Here is a 22,863-nt window from a genome sequence, read left to right on the forward strand (position 1 = left end):
AGATGGTTGGATGGCGTCACTGACTCAATGGACATGAATTTGAGTAAACTCTTGGAGTTGGTGATAGACAGGGAAGCCTGGCGTGCTGCAGTCCATAGGGTGGCAACACGTGGAGTCAGACACGATTTAGCGACTGAACTGAACCTGTGCAGTGAACAAACCTCTGCCTCCTGCAGTGGAAGCTTGGGTCTTAACCACTGGACTGCCAGGGAAGTCCCCTGAAGTACAGCAGATTTTAAAGCCTATTCTTGAGAGTAGGAACTGGGTCCATTGAAATCATTTTGTCACGTTAAAATTTTTTAATTGTGCAATATACCATTGTGGAAAATGTCTCAGATGTTTAATCCAAGCTCTATCTTCTTAGCTTTCCTCAACTTCTTCATTTATTAAATAATTAAAATAATACTTTTTGGTAGTTGTTAGACTATAGTATGTGTTTGTATTTATGTCATGATACTTAGCCCATACAGATACTCAAATATTCATCCTTGGCCCTTATGCTGGAGGGCCTCTTCATCCAGTAGAGTTGAACGTATATGCTAGGCGAGAGGGGAAAAAAAAATGACCAGCTGCTCCTCTGAGGAAGAGGGCTTAAAAACGACTGTTGTGGACAGAGGGAAGCAAAAGACTATCCACATATGCTCAGCTTGACAAACTGACTTTGGGTAGATCTCATTATTTGAAAGATTAATAATTAGGGAAGACAACTTGTAGGCAGAAGATAGTTTACTAAATCCATCTCTTTCCCAGTTCTCTGTAATACTTTACATTCTCTCCTACTGAACTGAGCAAATCTATGGCAGGTTTCTTTTTTAAACCATAAAATACTCCTCTGGAAAGAGTTTCGTTACATAAGCAGTCTTACCAAGTACTCATATTACTGAGTCCTTTCACAGTTGCTTCTGTTTGAATTGACTACTACAGCACCATTCAGTGAAGGCTACCATGGACTTGAAATCAGCTGCATTGGTAAGAGGTAACACCTAAATAAGTATTCTTCTCTGTGTTGCCTCACAACAACAATGTAAGCAAACATTTTAAGTACTGCTTGAAAACCAGTCCATTAGGGAGATGTTTCTGGAGATTATAATCCAAAAAGAAGTGTAAAACACCTCCTGATACATAAAAAGAAATTAGAGGCATGTTATAAATTTCCCATGATTGCACCATAATGAATTTTTTAAAAGCACTGTGATGGAATGGAGATGACTTTTCTACTGCTAATGAAGACTCTGTTGTGAAACATGCATTTGAAGAGTTTAAAATGGTTTCTGAAATGTGAAGAATAGAAAGTCATTTCCATGTTACTTTATACTTTTATATGTCTATAAACAAGTCAAATGACTACTTGAATTGTATATTAAGCACATCTAAAATTAAAACCATTTTAAAATGAACAATATAGTGGTATTTAGTACGTTCACAATATTTTGCAGCTATCACCTGTATCTGGTTCCAAAGCGTTTCATTAAACTAGAAGGAAACCTCATATCCGTTAAGCTGTCTCCTTCCTCCCATCCCCTCAAACCATTAATATGCTTTGTCTCCAAATTTATCTGTAAATGGAATCATACAGTCTGTGATCTTTTGAGTCTAACCTCCTTCGCTCAGCATACTGTTTGAGGTTTAGCCATATGTATAAGTACTTCATTCTTTTATGGCTGAATAATACTCCTTTGAATGGATATACCACATTTTATTTTTCCTTTCATCAACTGATGAACATGTATTCTTTCTACCTGTTGACTGTTGTGAATAGTGCCGCTATGAACATTAATGTACAAGTTTTTGTTTGAATACCTATATTTAGTTCTTTTGAATATATGCTTTTGAATTTATATTGGGTCATATGGTAACTCTGCACTCTGTAGTGTGGGAGACCAGGGTTTGTTTGATCCCTGCGTCGGGAAGATCCCCTGGAGAAGGAAATGGCAACCCACTCCAGTGTTCCTGCCTGGAGAATTCCATGGACAGAGGAGCCTGGTGGGCTACAGTCCATGGGGTCAGAAAGAGTCGGGCATGACCGAGTGACTAATACTGTAACACTGTGATAAACTCAGTATTTTAACTTTTTGTGAGACCACCCAACTTTTTCACAGTGGCTATACCATTTTACATCCCCATCAGCCATGTATGAGAGTTCTAGTATTTCCACATTCTCTCCAACAGTTATCAAAAGCTTTTTTGGATGACCAGGGAATAGTCTGCTTGGGAAAATGAATACCCTGTTTGATGTTTTTATTTCTGTGTGTTCTCTCCCAATCTTTGTAGTTCTGCCCTCCATTAAATTGTGTGTCCTGTTTTAGATTGCATTTCCATTTCTTCTGAGATAATACCTGTAACTACCACCTAGAACCAGTCATAGCTTTGGTAGCATTCAGTTGTTTTGTGCCAGCTAAATGGCATTTATACATGAAAGGGCAAAACCCTGGGGAGTCACATCTATCTGCAAGATTTGGCATATAAATGTATTTCCCTGCAGCTTGGTTAGACTTAATATGTGATATTTCATCAAATTATTGGGTTCTTATATTAGAATGAGCCACACACGAGGTTTGAAATTTCCCAATTAGCTGGCTACAAGTAGGAAAAATTCTTTGAGTCTCCTGATCGTTTACCAAAGCTAGTAGTCTTACAGTTCCTGTCTGCAACTATGGTTCTTTCCTGAAAGTATTAAACATTTTGGAGTGAGTGACCAGAGTTAAAAAAAGAAAAAAATTCTCCTGAGAATGATTGCTTCAGAGTTACATGGAGTAGAAGCAAATGTATATGTTAAGTATGGAGTCCACAAGGGCATTTTTATTTGTTGCTTAAAGTGTGTGAAGTACGTAGAAAACAGTGGCTGCTATACTGTTGATGAAAGAACTAAAGGAATGCTGCGTTTTCAGCATTTTTAAAATTTCCTATGGAAAATAGCAATTGCAGTTTTTGACGTTGTGCTGGTTTCCTGGAAAGGCTCAGCAGTTACTCCCCTCAGCATTTTCTTCACTGTGATTAATGCTGGTGAAGGTAGAGGATGTTTAGAACTTTTAAAGGAAGTCATGCTGAGTGAAATCCTTGGGTAGGAAGTTAACCAGATCTCCAAGCACCTAAAAATATCAGTATTGGGTGACATCCAAGTATCAACAGGACTAAAATTGTTGACTTCTTTGCTCTGTAGCAGTAAAGTAAATAAAGACTTAAGCCTTTATCAAGATACAAGATTCAGGGACTTCCTTCTCTGTCTAGTGCTTAAGACTGTGCTTCCTTCCACTGCAGGGGGTGAGGGTTCCGTCTTTGGTGGGGGAACTAGGATTCTGCAAGCCACATGGTGCACCTCCCCCTCCCCCCAAAAGATGCATGATTCATGTACAGAAAATGTAACTCAAGTAGGATTATACGGAGAGCAGGCACAAAGACTGCCTTGTCTGAAATGCAGTGTCTGTACATCCTTCCTTTATGTTCTAACTGTTAGGACGAAACGAGGAAGGAACCGGAAAGTGTAAAGCCAAGCACTAATTGTGAAACATAATCCATAATAATGCTGTCATAAACACAAAATTTAATGTATTTTGATCTTCAGCTGATTCAGCTGGTAAATGAGTTGTGTTCTGAGCTTACTAGTCATTCATTAGGAAGCAGACTCCCCCGGTGTGCTTATAGAGAAGCCCGTTTCCAGTAAATATTCCTGTCTGATCAGAGGTAGGAAGTGCTGGATGAAATTAGTAGACTCAAAGCTAATTTGTTATTCTTTAAATTGTATGATATTTGTAGGCACGGACACAATTGTGATTGATTGCTTAGACAGATGTTATGCTGATGGAGAGTGTCATTTTTAGCTAGTCAAAGAATTGGACATTGAAAAAGTAGTCTAGTTTTAGTTGGTTGAATTGCCTTATGGCAGAATTTTCTACCCTTTTTATTTTTATTTATTTATTTTTTCTACCCTTTTTAATACATGTATACTACTGGATTATTATAGACATAGTCCATTTGGTTCCTTTAACAATGTTTTAATAGTTTGATCACTAAATGTATTCTGATAGATGCTGACTCACTGTCACTGGATTTCCTGATTTCCTTGATAAGTGAAGGTTTTCCAAGCTTTCTTTAGTAACAAGACTTTTGAAAAAAGGTGATTCCCACTTTGGCCCTCGCTATGTAATGTTAGTAATGTGATATCAGAGCCAATCTGTTTTAGAATAGTTTGTCATGATACCATGGTCCCAGAGTTAAATAACTGTAAAAGGACAGAAATCTCTAAAACAAATTCTTACGTGCCCCCATGCTCTTCTGAGAGCTTGTGTGCTTAGTCTCTCAATCATGTCTAACTCTTTGCAACCCCATGAACTGTAGCCCACCAGGCTTCTCTGTTCATGGGGATTCTCCAGGCAAGAATACTGGATGGGTTGCCATGCCCCCTTCAGGAGATCTTCCCGACCCGCATTGCAGCCGGATTCTTTACCATCTGAGCCACCAGGGAAGCTTGCCGTTTATTAAACTGCTTAGACCTTTATGCAGCACCTAAGCATGCCTTGCTCCCCCTCATACAGGGATAGACACTTGCTCTTTTCTGTTTGCCGCATGGACAGTTAAGTCAAGTATAGTTTCAAAACCAAGACTGGAAAATCAAAGCTTAAAATGTTAAAAGCTGATGAGCATTTAACTTAGATTTCTGAATCTAATATTGCTGAAGTTAAAAAATTTTGACCACATTTCTTTGATTTTAATACAGTCTCTTTCAGAGTCAACAGTTTTTAAATTGAGGGTTCATCTTACAGTTGTACTCTTTCCCGAAAAGCTTTTTTACATTGATGAGCATCTTAGAAATTGAGGCAGTGGTAGTTTATCAGGCACAGAGATGGGCTTTTCTTTTCCCCTGTTCTCTGAAGAAATTACATCAGCCCCTTTTAACCTGGGCCTTAGCTATTTGACGGAGAAGGCAATGGCAAGCCACTCCAGTACTCTTGCCTAGAAAATCTCATGGACTGAGGAACTTGGTAGGCTGCAGTCCATGGGGTCACGAAGAGTCGGACACGACTGAGTGACTTCCCTTTCACTTTTCACTTTCATGCATTGGAGAAGGACATGGCAACCCATTCCAGTGTTCTTGCCTGGAGAATCCCAGGGACGGGGGAGCCTGGTGGGTGGGCTGCCGTCTGTGGGGTCGCACAGAGTCGGATGTGACTGAAGCGATTTAGCAGCAGCAGTAGCTATTTGAATGTTTAGTGCTTTCTTGAAAGAAGCACCCAGAGTGAGGTGAGCTCTTCCTTGGACTTGTGGTAGCATTGAACTTTGTAGACTTTTTTCTCTTAAGCCTCCTGCAGCTACCTGGGCTCCGAAACCTGAAAGTTGTAATTTTTTTCTGCTTCTCCTTGTCTTGTCTGAAATCCTTATCTAAGGTGAGTGTGTCTTTTTGCCAGCTGTCCTTTATATTTTGCCAGAGTTTAATTTAAAAGAAGTTCTCCCTTTCTCCTAGTTGGACTCGCAAGAAAAACTTCTGAAAACAGTGCTCTCCAGTAGAACTGTGCAATAATGGAAATATTCTACATTCTGTGCTTTCCAGCATGGTAGTCACATGTGGCAGTTGAGTACTTGAAATGAGATCAGTGTGACTGAGAAACTGAATTTTAAATTTTATTTACTAAGCTAAAGTAAATGGCTACATGTGACCATATTGGACAGTGTAGCAAACCTCTCAGTTCTAATTGGGCAGATGTTCTTCAGCTCCTTTACAGAGCAAAATCAAACCAGATGAATGGTTTGATTTTCATCTCTGCCTTTTGAGGTTGTATTCTGCCTTCCTGCCCTACAGGTAAACTGTCCAATAAAGTCTAATCCTTATAGCTTCAATTTAATTTTCAAGTTCTGTAACCTATAAGAGCAGAGATTCATCCCTTTTTTAAAACTTCAAAAAATAATAACTTTGTACATTTTCATAATACTGGTAAGAGCGTATACCCAGTCATCTAGATTTTTAATGCTATTTTGCTGTATTTGTTTTAATTAAACATTTTAAAAAATTTAGGCTACTATAATGTTTCATAAGTATTCCAGTATGCATGCATCTTTAGAAAGTAAGAAAAGCTTTTTATAATCACAGTAGCATTATAACATCCTAATAATTAACAATTCCTCGATGTTCTGAAAACCAGTCCATATTCAGATTTCCCTTACTGTCCCTAAATGTTAATTTGGTTTATTTAAAGCAGGATCCAGGCAAGCAAGACCTGTTTGTCGCCTTCAGTTACGACTCTTGTAAGAAACATTCAAATTCTTACAGAGTTTGAGATTTACAGAAAAGTTGAAGAATGGTACAGAGATTCTTTGCACACTTTACCTGGATTTGTCAGTTCTTAATTTTTTTTTTGCTACCTTTGATTTATCTTCTTTCAGTACGTTTTTTTTTACTGGACTGTTTGAAAGTGGTTTGCAGATATGATGCCTCTGCCACTACATACTGTAGTATGTGTTTAATAAGAATAACAAAATGGTCTTATACAGGCATACTGCAGTGATTGAGGTGAAGAATTTGACAGACTACTCTTATCTCAGGCTCAATTCAGATTTCATCACTTGTTCCAGTAATGTTCTTTGTAAGAAAATTCAGGATCATGAATTGCATTGAGTTGTCCTGTCTCTTTTTAAAAGAATGTAGGTCATTTTTTTTGTGGCATGTTCCTCAGTTTGTTTGTCTGATGTGTCTTCATGATTGAATTCAGGCTGTATACTTTTGTCAGGAATAGTGCAGGGGTGATGTGTTCTTTGTAATGCCTCACATTGGGAAGGGAAGCACATGCTCTTATTTTGACTCATGGCTAGTTATTTATGTTAACTTTTATCACAACCCTTTGATGAGGGTTGGAGAAGGAAATGGCAGCCCACTCCAGTATTCTTGCCTGGAGAATCCCATGGACGGAGGAGCTTGGTGGGCTACAGTTCACGAGTCGCAAAGGGTTGGATGCGACTGAGCGACTTCACTTTCACTTCACTTTGTTGAGGGTTGGGTCTAACAGTTTTCTTCACCATAAATCTACTTTTCCCTTTGTTTTGTGGGGAGGTATTTTGAGACATTACAAATACATTTTGTTTCTCAAAATTTCATCTGTTCTTGTATCCATTGATGATTTTTGTCTGAATCAGTTATTGTGTTGATCGCAAAATACTGACTTTTGAAGAATTCCATCAGTGTTTTACCATTTTTAAGTTAGCTTTCTTCTGCAGGGAACAACTTCTCCTGTTTTATTAATATTAGTGCAGAATCTTGGGTTTCATAAATCCTTTAATCTGTAATTATCCTGGAAAGTAATTCAGTTCAGTTCAGTTCAGTTGCTCAGTCGTGTTCGACTCTTTGCGACCCCATGAGTCACAGCACTCCAGGCCTCCCTGTCCATCACCATCTCCCAGAGTTCACTCAGACTCACATCCATCGAGTCCGTGATGCCATCGAGCCATCTCATCCTCTGTTGTCCCCTTCTTCTCCTGCCCCCAATCCCTCCCAGCATCAGAGTCTTCTCCAGTGAGTCAACTATTCGCATGAGGTGGCCAAAGTATTGGAGTTTGAGCTTTAGCATCATTCCTTCCAAAGAAATCCCAGGGCTGATCTCCTTCAGAATGGACTGGTTGGATCTCCTTGCAGTCCAAGGGACTCTCAAGAGTCTTCTCCAACACTGCAGTTCAAAAGCATCAATTCTTCGGCGCTCAGCCTTCTTCACAGTCCAACTCTCACATCCATACATGACTACTGGAAAAACCATAGCCTTGACTAGACGGACCTTAGTCAGCAAAGTAATGTCTCTGCTTTTGAATATGCTAATTAGCCATATACAATTAGTAAAGAAATGTTGTCCTTTTGTGTAAGAATATTTGAGCCTTTAGAACTATTGAGAGGCAAAAATGGCAGAGGCTTTCATTCTTTAAGAAAGTGTTTTTTATTTGAGGATATATGGTTTAGTTGGGTAAATGGATCTGAAATAGTGGGGCATGGGCAGATTAGGAAAAACTGGGAAATTTTGGTTTTGGAAATGTATCAGGGGCTGGGGGGCAGTGTGTGTGTGTCTCTCTGACCCAGGTAGTTTCAACTCTTGGTCTCACTAAGGGAGAAAGTGCTTTCCACTTCACCTGTTTCTTAGCCTTGAGCTCTTTAGGGTAAAGAGAATTATTGCTCCTGACCTTACGCCTTCTGTTTGCATTAGCTTTCCTGGCTTGCTCCCTAAATAGAGGTTTAGGAGATATATTTGCCAAGTTTGCTAGAAAGCCTCAACAGTACTTTTCCATGTGCCTGTAAAAATAATAATTGAAATAAAATGGGGTTACTTGGCATGGATATGTTACATGATTCCATGTTACATGATTTTGAAGATTCTGGTCTCTACCTGACTTTTAGTTAGGTAAATTAAAGAGCAGAATTGGAAATTTTAAAGAGTAATTTCCTTTTCTCAAAAGAAAAAACAAACAAACATGCAGTGTATACTAAGTTGAGCACAGAGAGACTAGTAATCTTTTTATCAGTAGTTCAAAGAAATGCACACCCTGAGTTTTAGCCAGCTTCTAGCACAGCTGAACTAAGCAGATAAAATGCAAATTCAAAAAAAGCTAATCTTGAGCTGGCCAGGGTACTCATGTATTATATGTACTAGTAGTATCTTTTGAGGCTTTACTATGTTCTGAAAGCACTTCAATTAAATCCTCACCATTGTGGGCAATGTACTATCATCTCAGATATTTCAGATAAAGAAATGGTAGATATACAGAGATAACTGATTTACCTTTGGTCATTTATGTGGCAAAACTAGGGCTAAACCCAGACATTTTTTTCTTATGATGAATCCACAGAACTGATTTGTAGTTCATAATCATTTGTAGTTTATAGTCAGAGTTAGACATTTGTACAGTAATTGTCTATTTGAATGAAGAACCTACTGTGTTCTCTGGATTGTGGGGAATCTGAAATACTGTTTCTCGGTACAAAACTAAGAATGCAGTGTCTCCCCCCACCCCTGCCTTTGGCATGTCAATCCAAATTGGGGGGACAGGGGAAAAGGAAAAGGAAACAATTCTGTATCATTTGTAAAATATAATTCCAGGGCACTCCAGAGTTTTGGGTGTGCTGATTAACAGTAAATCTATTTACAGTCAACTCTCCTCTTACGGACTTCCCTGGTGGCTCAGACAGTAAAGTGTCTGTCTACAATGTGAGAGACCTAGGTTCGATCCTGAGTTGGGAAGATTCCCTGGAGAAGGAAATGGCACCCCACTCCAGTACTCTTGCCTTGAAAATCCCATGGATGGAGGAGCTTGGTGCAGGCAACTATCCATGGGGTGGCAAAGAGTCTGGCACAACTGAGCGACTTCACTTTCACTTTCTCCTCTCCTTATCTGTGGTTTCCCATACATATAAAGGCCTTAACCAGCATCTGTGGATTTTTGATGTCTGCCAGGGCACCTGGAACCAATCCCCAGTGGGTAACTAGGGATGGATGACTACTTGTTTTTTAGCTTCTGAACTAGATTTAAGTGTCAAGTCTTAGAGTAGTGCCACTTACAGACTAGTATGGAGAATCTAGCCTGGAAACTAAACGAATTGCAAAGTTTGGGTGACTTTCTTTAAAAGGAGCAGTTGGTAGTTTTGTGCTTTGGTGCATGTGCCATTAGTGTGTTTTTTTTTTTTTTTATAAGGGAGACTAATGTTGTTTCTTTTTAAGGGAAACTGGAAATATATATATTTTTTAATCTTAGACATAGGATGTCTAAGATGGAAAAGTATCCCTAATTGCTGGCAGGAGAGAGCTATTACTGGAAACGTGGAGTGAATGACTTTTAATAGTAGTTACACCCTTTGTATAGAATGAATTCTTTGTCATATGCATGTCACAACTATTCAAAAAGAAAACAATCCATTTTTTTGGACTGAAGGGCATTGACTCCATATTCTTATTTTATAAATAATAGTTATAAAATAATAAAAATTACTTGAAGTTTAAAAAAGATACTTTATTATAGAAACTTCCAAGTATATCTCCAAATAGAATATTCCCATCTTCAACAGAGTCCCTTGGAGACCATGGAGATCAAATGAGTCAGTCCTAAAGGAAATCAACCCTGAATGTTCAATGGAAGGACTGAAGCTGAGGCTCTATTAGAGTTAAGCCACCTGGTGGGAAGAGCTGACTCATTGGGAAAGACACTGATACTGGGAAAGATTCAGGGCAGAAGGAGAAGAGGGTGACAAGACATGATGGTTGGATGGCATCACTGACTCAATGGACAGGAGTTTGAGCAAACTCCAGGAGATAGTGAAGGACAGTAGGGAAGCCTGGCATGCAACAGTCCATGGGATCACAAAGAGTCCAACACAATTTAGCGACTGAACAACAAACAACTTCAAAAGTAGTGAAATTTTGCCAATTGAGAGGATAAAAAATGTGGACAGAGTTTTGAGTATTATTGTGTATTCTCTGAAAACAGCTGCAAGTATGTAGCTGCTTAGTATGTTCTCTGAATTTATTAATGGTTTGTTCCACAATCTGTGATTCAGTTTCTGTGGTATATAGCTCATATAACCGTTCAGTTCAGTTCAGTCACTCTGTCGTGTCCTACTCTTTGTGACCCCATGAACCGCAGCACGCCAGGCCTCCCTGTCCATCACCAACTCCCGGAGTCCACCTAAACCCATGTCCATCAAGTTGGTGATGCCATCCAACCATCTCATCCTCTGTCATCCCCTTCTGCCCTCAATCTTTCCCAGCATCAGGGTCTTTTCAAATGAGTCAGTTCTCTGCATCAGGTGGCCAGAGTATTGGAGTTTCAGCTTCAACATCAGGTGATGTTGAAGGTGATGTCCAGTGAACACCCAGGACTGATCTCCTTTAGAATGGACTGGTTGGATCTCCTTGCAGTCCAAGGGACTCTCAAGAGTCTTCTCCAACACCACAGTTCAAAAGCATCGATTCTTCTGCGCTCAGCTTTCTTTATAGTCCAACTCTGACATCTATTCATGACTACTGGAAAAACCATAGCCTCGACTAGACAGACCTTTGTTGGCAAAGTAATGTCTCTGCTTTTTAATATGCTGTCTAGATTGGGCATAACTTTCCTTCCAAGGAGCAAGTGTCTTTTAATTAAATGGCTGCAGTCACCATCTACAGTGATTTTGGAGCCCAAATAATAAAGTCAGCCACTGTTTCCCCATCTATTTGCCATGAAGTGATGAGACTGGACGCCATGATCTTCGTTTCCTGAATGTTGAGCGTTAAGCCAACTTTTTCACTCTCTTCTTTCACTTTCATCACCATTAGACCTTTATACCTGACTGGAATATTTTATGGCTAGTATATGCTGTTTTGAAAATGAAACCTGTTTAAAAACATTATAGTGTTTTGGGTTTTGGTCTTTGTCTGCACTGTGCAGCTTGTGGGACCCTAGTTCCCTGACAAGGGATCAAACCTGGGCTTGTAGCAGTGGAAGTGTGGAGTCCTAGCCATTGGACCGCCAGGAATTCCCTTCGTTGTATTTTAAAGTTTTAATCTACACAAATACTATTAGACATAGATATGTAGTATGATGACCCTTTTATGTGACCCCATTTTGAGAGTGCATCTAAACCAGAATTGTTTTGGGATGTTTTCCTTTTTAATATATCCTTGGAAATTTTGGGAAGAATTGGTGAGTGTTCTGGGCATTCTCACTGAGAAGTATCAGCAATAAAGAAAAATTCTTACTGACCTTATTCGAAGAGGAGGGGGAAAAAGTAACTTTCTGTTAACCTATTGGAATAGGTCACTTATCCTAACAACTGGGAGAGGCTTTTTAGGAAGGAGCAGTTTCCTATTTAAGTTGTGTGAATGGGTATTACTTAAGTATGCTTTTTTTAAAAAAAGTATGCATCTTAAAATATTTAAATGTGTAGATTGGTGAGGATTTGCCACCTACTTCTTATTTATTTTTAATAAAGTAAATCTTTCATATGGAGTACATTGTTGATAGAGGTGGTTAAAAAATATATGTATACACAACTTTCTTAGTAGAATCTGTTTAATGAGAAAAAAAAGTAAAAGTACTACGTAGATTGAGGAGAAGTATCAGGAAATGCCCCCCACTTTGCACCAAATCTTTGCTTTTTCTGCAAATAAAACAGCCCTGAGGCTGAAGGTCTTTGCTGGCTTTTGAAGACATTTCTTGCTGCATTTATCTGGAGATCTGGTAAAGAATAAAAAACACATGTTTCTTGACTTACCATTTTCCCTCCTCTTTATTATCTCATAGTGTTTTCTTTTCTTACACTTGCCTTCTACCTACCTCTTATGTGGAGGAATAAAAAGAAATCTCTTAGAATCATTTAGTTGAGTGTGTTTGTGGTTTGCATCCTTGTTTTAATTTTACTGTTTGACTAGCACTGTTTATTTTTACATTCTCCGACACTGTAGGATTTAAGCTGTGACAGCTGAGACTCAAAATTGCCTTTGGTGAATGCTTGGTAGTAACTTAGAAGCCTAGAATTCTTTTAAAGCGTAGTTTAGAAGATAACTTGTTGCTTTTATATATATGGTTCTGGGAGCTCTAGGATCGCTGAAATTTTTTTTAATTATTGGAAAGGTAACTCAATTAAACTTGAGAATGAGGACTGGTCTACTCAGAAATAGAAATGTATCCACTTCTTATGAAATTAGACAGCCTGGTTTGCACAAGGCATGCCTTAACCCCTGACAAGTTCCCTTCATGGATTGTTGAGGACCACTTCTTTATCTTTCTCCGTTAGTTCTGAAACTGGATGTCACTAAAAGTTAAAGTTAGGAAGAAATGAAAATTGGTAATTCATAAAGTGTTGTTGTAACCAAACTCACTTATAAGTTACATATCTCACAGCTTGTATACTTGCCTTGCACTACAGCATATACTTGAGTTTGTACAACTAGTTAATCTTCCACTTTATTACCATGTTTGTGTTAATAGTTAGACAATTGCTTGGTTACTTACCCTAGTATTCAGTGACAAAGTTACTGTAACTATACTTTATCATTGTGCCTGCAGTCATTGAGGTGTAAGAGGGAAGTGAAATTACAATGTAGTCTCTTAATCTTACGTTGTATTCTTTTGAAATCCTGGACTGGTTATAGTTAAGCTCTATTAGCAGAAGAGTTTGACAGAATAACTTTTAGGGCTTCCCAGGTGGCTCAGCAGTAAAGAGTCCACCTGCCAATGAAAGAGACATAGGTTTAATCCCTGGGTCAGGAAGACCCCCTGGAGTAGGAAATGGCAACCCACTCCAGTATCTTGCCTGGAAAATTCCATGGACAGAGGAGGAGCCTGATGGCCTACAGTCCATGGGGTTGCACAGAGTTGGACAGGACTGAGTGACTGAGCATGCCTGCACAGTTACCTTGGCTCAGCTGGTCCAGCAGAGAGTAGTGACAGTGATTTTTCTTTTCCTGTGCTTTTACATTTTTGTTTGTATTTTGTTCCATGTGAATTTGTTACTTGTTGGAGGAAAAAAATAAAATAAAACCCTCAGGCTGGTCAAAGCTAAGAAAGCCTTCAGGTAGCCTTTGAGTGGTGGTTTATTATACTACATTTAGTTACCTAGAGAAATGACCCATTCTGGTAGAAATCTTCTCTTGTTCTCACTTATATATGTAACTAGTTTTCAAAGACGTGTCATTTTTAGATCTTGTATATTTGCTTAGCAAATTAATAGCTTCTGCATACACAAAGCAAATCTGATTCCATTATTTTCCTTGTTAAAATGCTTAAGTAGTTTCCTTAGGATCAATTCAGGATTCTTACTGGGGTACATCTAGCTTACCAGTCTAGCCCATACCTGTGTTTGTAATCTTAATTCTCCAAAAGCCTTTCATACATAATCTCTATTCCCAGTGTTACAAGAGCACTTAGAATTCCCTTAGCAGACCACACTTCTTCTTTCTTTTTTTAGTCATTTATTTAGCTGTTTTGGGTCTTAGTAGCAGCACATGGGCTTAGTTGCCCCCCAGCAAGTGGGATCTTAGTTCTCCAACCAGGGATCTAACCAGCATCCCCTACATTGAAACACAGATTCTTAACCAGTGGACCACCAGGGCAGCCGCAGCAGACCACACTTTCATATCTCTAGGCCTTAATATGTGCTCATCCTTCTGTGGTGTGTTCTCTAGTCTGCTTCTGTTGAACACATTCGCTCCCTTGCCTGTAGGCTTCCTTTGACTGGATCTGTCTTATGTATCTTTGTTTTGGCACTTTTTGCCAAGTATTGTAACTTGTCTGCTCTGACTGATCCAAGTTCCTTTAGACCAAGAACCCTGTGAAATTTTTAACTCTCTCAATTTATGCTATAATTTACCAATAATTTTCAGTTTCCTGAAGTCCAGTTCATATGATCAAGTAACTACTAAATGCTGAAGGGAATTAGAGAGGACAGGTCCAATAGTTAAGAGATCCCAAGCCAAGAAACATTGATTACCTCAGGTTCCTTGACCCATAAAGGCTACCTCTCAGATGTAGCTCTTCCCTTTAAATCTGTCTGTTCTTCCTTTTAGTTGTAACCAGATGGTTATACCTCTCAAGTTACAACTGCAGGATTATAACAAAACAATCGAATGCCATACTTGTCGGAAGAGAGAAGGTCCATTATATTAATTGCCTCATTTGAATCCGTGTAATGGAGTTGTCAGTGTTGACCTTGAAGTAGTAATGGTTAAATGAGGATTTGTAATGATGACCACACATGAATATCAAGTCTTTCTAATTCACTTTGTAGCATGATTTATTAATATTTTTTGTTTTTTTCTTCCCCCAGCTCCAGAACCTGGGTATAAACCCAGCAAACATTGGCTTCAGTACCTTGACTATGGAGTCAGACAAATTCATCTGCATTAGAGAGAAAGTAGGAGAGCAGGCCCAGGTGGTAATTATTGATATGAATGACCCAAGTAATCCAATTCGAAGACCAATTTCAGCAGACAGCGCCATCATGAATCCAGCCAGCAAAGTAATTGCACTGAAAGGTATAAACAGATTGTGTTTTTTTCTTAAAACTTTTCCTATAGGAATTTATTCAAATACAGTAATTAGAATCTTTTTTTTTTTTTTTTTAGTATATTAAGTTTGGTTAAATAGATCTGCAAAGTGAAAGCTGTTACTGTGTTTGATTTTTTAAACTATTTTCATGACTTTTACTTGGCATAATTCTGTGAGCTGTCTTACTTTCTGCCTATACTTGGAAAATTTTAAGATTTAGATTAAATGAATTTAAGCTTTATACCTATGGTGTGGTAAGATTATATTAAAAACATGACCCCTTTTACAGAAGACACAAGAAATTAGTGATTTGTTTTCTGGAGTAAAATATACTTTACTAGTATTAGCAACTAAATATTGCAGAATTTTGTTATGGTGATAAACTTCATTCTGTGTCTTTTATACATCAGGTTTGTGTTACATTTAAATTAACAAATTCTAAAACTGGCTTGAACTTAATACTAATTTTTTAAAGTGTGTGTGTATATATAGGTGGGTATTAACTTTTTGGAATCAGTGGTGTTATTCAGACTAACTTTTTAATTGTCGTAGTAGGGAACTAACTCTACAACCTGTCAGTCCAAACAGAGTTCAGAGACCCTCATACTTTCTGGGAGTCTTACGTTAATTTTTTTCCTTTGAACTTTAGACTGAGAGCAGAATTGACTGTTTAAAACAGACTCTTAAGAGGGCTAGGTAACAAACTATCTGAACCCGAAAGAGACATTTAATTGCCTCTTTTTTGGTTTGTTGCTTTTATTCTTGATAGTAGGAGGAAGTGTTCAGATTCTTGGTAATTTCTTGGTAAATTTGTGGGTGACTTGTTCCAGGTGCTGAAGTATTTAAATAGACTTGTTTTTTCCACATGATTTATATTTTGTGTTTAGTAGTAACACTGTTTGGAAATTAAATTGGTTTGGCGAGGGGTAGAGAGGAAAACATATTCAAATAAGTCACTGTTACATCTCTAAGATAGAAGCTGATCTCATCTCTGGGAAAGATGGTCCAGATTTTACCTGGGATACTTACTCTGTGGTGGTCTGTTATTTGCAGTACATATTTAAGGTAGTAAGTTCCCTTCAGCCTCCTTATAAAGAATTTAAATTCAACTGCTTAACAGCTCTCATCCCTCTATTAAAAGGCCATCGTTTTAATTTTCTCATAATTCTTTTCTATTTTTAATGTTATTGTTATTTTATCACATTTCTTAATGCTTTCTTATGTGTGCAGATGGTGAGTTTTCTTAAATTAGATTGTATTAGTTATTGTCCTGTTCTATAAAAAGAATAAATTGAAAAAGTTTTCAGAGCCGCATACAGTAATACCATTATAGATTTGTGCCTGTGTGTTTATACTGCACAGTTCAGCTGTCAACCGTTGCCCTCCTCCCCAAAACACCCCATGTACGTATGCTCTGACCTCTTTCACATAAAGAATAAAACATGTAATTAACTGAGGGCTGGGGAAGAAACAAAGGAAAGTTAAGTCATTCCCAAATACGGCTTCCTCCTGAATCCAGTTTCAAATCCCTTGGTTGCTTTTTATAAACAGGACCATAACTCTCACAGTTGTCCAGGTCTGGTTGTGGTTTACATGTTGTGTGGGATGGGGATAGCATTCTCATTTTGTGGAAGGAGTTTTTGCCCGTGCAGTGATTAAGGAGGGCTGTGGTGCAAAGCTCTGTGTTTTGTGTCCCGTCCCATCCCTCTCTCCACCCCCACTCCCTTGTTAGCTTATAATTTTTGTTCTTCAGGAGCCAAATTCTCTGAGGCTCAGGAATGGACTTTTCCTTAGTCTCTAAAGGACTAATACGAATTAGACAGCCTAGTGTTAGCTGTGGGCTTTGATCTCTATTAACTTAAACCAAATCACTTTTTGGATTGTGATGGGTCTCAAATTTTAAGTATAAACCTTTGCATCTGACTCAGTGAACTCTTAACATTCATAGCAGATTTCATCCTCTTTTACTAAATGTTTGCTGTTTTAACTGGTTGAGGCTTGAATTTTGTGCTTACCTTTAATATATTAAATGTGAAACCACCCTCCTTTGTCTTCCTCTCCTTTCCTGTAGCACCTCTACCTTCCCTTTGTATCTTAAACCAGTACAGTGTAGCCTGCACCTCTCTCATGTGTTAGTGGCACAAGGTAGAGTTGCAGTAGATCCTCTTCCAAAGAAGTTTCCACAAGATATATTTGAATGGGGGATGGCTGCCTTTTAAAAAGTAGATGTTTTCCCCATGTGCTTGAATCAGATTTGTTTTTTTCTGTGTACCAACCATTAAGTTTATGGGTAAGCATTCTTAATTAAGTATGAAGGTTACAACTTGTTTTTCATCATTAAGGGAGCTGTTCAATTTTAGTTGGGATTTAAAACTCTTTGGAAGTCATACTGTCTGTTTAAAATGTGTTTATTAGAGGTGATCGTTTTTGCTTCACGTTTAGGTGTAGATTGCTCAGTCCCAGCTCCTCAGTGGTTGCAGTTCTGTCAATGTGACTTCTGTAGATATTGAGTCTCATGCTAGGACCATTTTGTTTGGAAGTTACAGATTTTGCCGCTGATCTAGCTAGATACTAATTTATCCTGAGCTTTGCTTTCTTAGTGATTTAATTCTTACTTTTGTTTTTAGCTGGGAAAACTCTCCAGATATTTAACATTGAAATGAAAAGTAAAATGAAGGCCCATACCATGACTGATGATGTGACCTTCTGGAAATGGATCTCTTTGAATACGGTTGCTCTTGTTACGGATAATGCAGTTTATCATTGGAGTATGGAAGGGGAGTCGCAGCCGGTGAAAATGTTTGATCGCCACTCTAGCCTCGCAGGCTGCCAGATTATCAATTATCGAACTGATGCAAAGCAGAAGTGGTTACTTCTGACTGGCATATCTGCACAGGTAACATTTTTCTAGTTTTTAATAAAGAAAGGGTCTAGAGAATTTATGTGCTTGGAATGTAGTTTATTTTGAAATTGTATCTTCTTTGCCAATCTGACCCCCCCCTTTTTTTTTTAAAAAGTTGCTGGTTTTATGCCCTTATACTGTCATACAGGTTGGAGTACTCTTAGCAAGGTGTTTTGAGGTCTTCTCTGTGGGCTGAGGGAATGAGTTGGAGTGATTTGGAATTTATTGTGAATATTTACTGCAGAATGAGTACTCCTGTATCTTTCTTTTTTTAAAAAAAAGATAGTGTATGGAGAAGGAAATGGCAATCCACTCCAGTACTATTGCCTGGAAAATCCCATGGACAGAGGAGCCTGGTAGGCTACAGTCCATGGGGTCGCAGAGTCAGACACGACTGAGCGAAAAAAAAAAATAGTGTAAAGAGATGGTTGTATGTGAGGCACATTGTAAACATTCATGTTAAGCTTTAATAGAATGTTTGCAACTAAATTTTAAATTAAGAAGTGTCAAATCTACATTGAGAGAAAAGGAATTGTAAATCCTTCTAAAGATGATAAAGTGTTTTAATTATTTCACTGATTATTGTATGTGGAAGTTACTGGTTCGTTGGGACCCCAAACTTTATTCTGCTTGATCTTTTGTAGCAAAATCGTGTGGTAGGAGCTATGCAGTTATATTCTGTAGATAGGAAGGTGTCTCAGCCCATCGAAGGACACGCGGCTAGCTTCGCACAATTTAAGATGGAAGGCAATGCAGAAGAGTCAACATTGTTTTGTTTTGCAGTACGGGGTCAAGCAGGAGGGAAGGTAAGTTTTGCCTTTGGAAATTGGTTTAATGACAATTTGCCTTTTGTCTTTCTGTTACTAATTAATTTGTTATCTGATTTCAAAATAGTCTTCTCTCTTGTTAATTTGTTTTCAACATTCAGATTTGTGGTGACTTAATTTCTTTAAATCCTGTTTCTGGTGATACTTGTCTAAAGTGAATGTTTCTTAAGCAGCTTATCTGTATCTGCTGTTTATAGACTTTATTTCATTGCCTTTACCAAAGGCTTTCCTGTGCATTAAGAATCACTAGGGTGGCTAAAATGTACATTTGTGTGCCTTCCATCTAGAGAGTCTGATTCAATAAGTGGAACTCATAGTGTGCATTTTAAATGCTGTAGATGACTAGATAGAGTGGACCACAATTTCAGTACCGTTCCCTTAAATCAGAGCTTCTCAGCCCTGACTATACGTTGAAATCACTTGGACAAGTTGAAGTGCTTTGTAGGGTTCTTAGTTGCAGACAACAGAAACAGGGTATGGTTGATTAGAGCATAAAGTTTAATAATGAAAGTACAGTGGGTAGTTTGCATTACCTAAGAAGGTTTAGAACCAAGGTGGGAGAATTAGGAGAGTGGGCAGCAGCCAGAAGCCCTGGCGCAAAGCTCTGAGGCCCTGCTGCTGCGATTGCACTGCTGGATGCCCGCTTGGCATGACTGCCCCTGGAAATGCAGTCTGACTGCTCTTCTCATCGCCATAGCAGGTTCTCTGAAATAATATATTTTCCATGTTAAGTAGTTTTAAAAAACCAAGATAGAGATTGCTTAAAATACAGTAATCAGTAACCTGTAATCTGGCCGGGAACATATGTACAGAGGTAGAGTTCTCCCCAAAAGTTCAGAGGAATAATCCCTGAACCGAGGAGTGTTCCTACCAGCCTCTCAATAGGCCAAGGATAGAAAATACAATTTAGATATTTAGATCTGAATTGATGAATTTTAAACAAAAAACCCATAGACATTAGAAATTAGATGCACTAACAAAGACACAAGGGTGTGACATTTTTTGAAAAGTCCTCTTAAGAAAAAACCTTGTATATAATTTTTGTAGTATCAGAAAACCAGTTTATAGGATCTTGAGCTTACCTGATATATCATGCTATATATTTTATAGTCGGCCATATTTTTTTTAAGGGAAGACAATTTTTTCAGTATAGCTAGTCATTCTAATTAAGGATGAGACCCTATAACTTTCATATGGTTATATATCTTGGAAAACGAGTTATTTTTTGTTTAAGTCCATTCCTCACATGACTAAGCAAAATATATAGTACTCTTCCATTGACAGTATTGGGTGTATACTTACCTGTATTTAGAGTAGGTGTGGGCAGAGAAGAATTTAATAACTTGTTAGATTTCTGTTTGGAAAATTTAATTATAATCGAAAGCCATGAGAATGCCTTTTTGTGGGTGTTGTTTTACCATTCTTAATTTAAGGTAGATTGAGATGTGGTTGAGCTATTCAACTGACTTTAAAATTTTCATCTTGAAGTAATACATATTATTCGTGGGAAACTGCAAAGATAGTATAGACAGATCCTGTGCTCTTTTCCTAGTTTACCTTAATGGTTACGTCTTACATAGCTATTTAGTACATTTGACAAACCAGAAATTGACATTGATACAATTATATAATTGTGTCATTTTGTCACCTATAGATTCAAGATACATACTATTCCATTACCACAAAGATTGCCTCCTTGCTACCCCTTGATAGTTACAACCGCTTACTGCCAGCTCGCCTTCTCTAGCCCCTGAAAATCACTAATTTACTCTTCATTTCTGGAATTTTGTCTCTTCAAGAACGCTTTATAAGTAGAATCATATAGTATGTGCTCTTATGAAGAGTAGCCATTTTTTATGTGTTTTCACTGGACATTGTGTCTGAAAGTTATTTTATTACTGAGGAGTGTTCCATGGTATGGTTGTTACCATATAGTTTAGTGTTCACCTATTGTAGGACATTTGGTTGTTTTCACAAATAAAGCTGCTATGGTCCTTTTAAGCAGTTGATCATAAGTTTTACTTTTCTTTTGAACAGTTACATATCATTGAAGTTGGCACACCACCGACAGGGAACCAACCATTTCCAAAGAAGGCAGTGGATGTTTTCTTTCCTCCAGAAGCACAAAATGACTTTCCTGTTGCAATGCAGGTATTTTAAGAAAAATTAAAGAACTTAAAATTTGTCCTCTAAATATGAGTAATTAAAAAAATACTACTGACAGTATAATTTAAGTGGTGCCTTTACTCAGAAATAGTGAAACTTTGTAAAGTAATACTCTTTTATGTAATATATAAATTGGGTTATCTCAGGTTCTTCAGAATTATGTTTTCTCTTTTATTTTATACAGTTTATTAATATCCTTGTATTTTATGTAAGAGCTTGGGACATTGCATGTTTGAATCTGCAATAAAAATGAAGAAACCATAAATACTAGTTTTTAATTTTTCATAAAAGCCTCTTGTCAAAATCCTAGAATTTTACCATCTCTGAAATGGAATGGGACTAAATTTTCTGATTGTAGGTTCATTATTTTACTGAGGAGAAGGAAATGGCAACCCACTCCAGTATTCTTGCCTGGAGAATCCCATGGACGGAGGAGCCTGGTGGGCTACAGTCCATGGGGTCACAAAAAGTCGGACACAACCGAGCGACTTCACTTCACTTTCACTTATTTTACTGAAGTGTTTATTTTCTTTATACAGATCAGTGAAAAGCATGATGTAGTATTCTTGATTACGAAGTATGGTTACATCCACCTCTATGACCTTGAGACTGGTACCTGCATCTACATGAATAGAATCAGTGGAGAAACGATCTTTGTCACTGCACCTCATGAAGCCACAGCTGGAATAATTGGAGTAAACAGAAAGGGACAGGTAAGGACACCTTGAAAATCAAATTAGGTGATAAAGAAAATAGCACTTAACATGGTTAGCCTTTTTCCAAAAAGTAAATGGTAATTTTGGATGTCAGAAAATAATGTATATCTACAAATACAGATGCATATGTATATTATATACTACTTTACACTCAGAATCTCTCTTTAACACTATCTCAGAGAGAGGAACTATTTGGCATACAGTGTAGCCACCTAAGGATTGTGTTTGTGTCTCTGTTATCAAGAGAAGTACCTCTTCATGCAAAGAAATTGATAGGATGACATCTGATAGATTATATACTTTTTTTTTGTTGCTGCACCCCAGGGCTTGTGGTATCTTAGTTGCTTAACCAGAGATTGAACCCAGGCCCCAGTAGTGGTGAGTCCTAGGGCTGGACCACCAGGGGATTCCCAGACTATATACTTTTTAATAGGGTTTTCTTCTGTAATCTGTAAGACTCATTATCAACTTGCATTCATTTATTCATTTATTGAGTTGTGTTCATTTATTGATGTGCCTCTCTTGGAAAAATCAGGAGTGAATGTGTCTTTTGGTGAACTAGATTACTGATAATTTTATAATCGTAAAGTTGTTAAGCCAGAGATAATTGTTTTAACTAAAATATCCTGAAAATTTTACCATTGTATATTTAATATTCATAATTTTGATTATTGATTGTTTCCCTTCCCTTCTCTCCACAAGTTTTCTTTGCCAGCTGCTTTGAATGAGATGAATGTTCACAATAACCTATAGGGCTCAGAGCTTTACTCTTTTGATCAGAGCCAACTATAGCTGGACCCAACTCAGTCCCCTGAAGGAATGAGTATGGTTTCTGTTGGTTGCAGAATTAAAAGTGATCAAGATGACAGTCTAAACTTGGTAGAACTGAATACTTTAGAAGATACAAGAACCATCTTTCCCCCTGTATGTCTTAAGTACTGGTTTCTAGAACCCTGCTAATACAATCTAAAAATGGGATAAAGATGAAACTATGGATTTGGTATTTGAAGAAGGCTACAGAAAGTACAGTTGGAAGTGGGTTTGTTCATCTTCCTTATTTTTCCTAAGAAGTAGTATTAAAAATGAAAATGTAAATAACTATAAAGAAAGAATTCTTCCCTTTAAAAAAAGAAATCTTAATATAGGGTATAGTGTCACATTGCAGATATAGAATGACCTAAGCTTTGGAAGATGGGGGTCAGATCTGTAGAAATGAAAGACTTGGAGGTTAAAATTTCATTTTCCTCAAAGGGAATAATAGAAC

At 37.8% G+C, this 22,863-nt stretch overlaps 1 protein-coding gene across 1 annotated transcript in view; it reads left to right on the forward strand.

Moving 5' to 3' along the window:
- The window catches only part of CLTC (clathrin heavy chain), a 63,085-nt gene that overhangs the window by 7,172 nt on the left and 33,050 nt on the right, over positions 1-22,863 (forward strand). The window contains exons 2-6 of the mRNA XM_068978400.1: positions 14,768-14,975; positions 17,616-17,884; positions 18,535-18,696; positions 20,755-20,868; positions 21,423-21,596. Of these exons, the coding sequence (XP_068834501.1) occupies positions 14,768-14,975; positions 17,616-17,884; positions 18,535-18,696; positions 20,755-20,868; positions 21,423-21,596 (927 nt within the window). The remainder of the gene's footprint in view (positions 1-14,767; positions 14,976-17,615; positions 17,885-18,534; positions 18,697-20,754; positions 20,869-21,422; positions 21,597-22,863) is intronic.

Source organism: Capricornis sumatraensis, chromosome 8, assembly GCF_032405125.1.
Source record: "Capricornis sumatraensis isolate serow.1 chromosome 8, serow.2, whole genome shotgun sequence".
Classification (NCBI taxonomy): domain Eukaryota; kingdom Metazoa; phylum Chordata; class Mammalia; order Artiodactyla; family Bovidae; genus Capricornis; species Capricornis sumatraensis.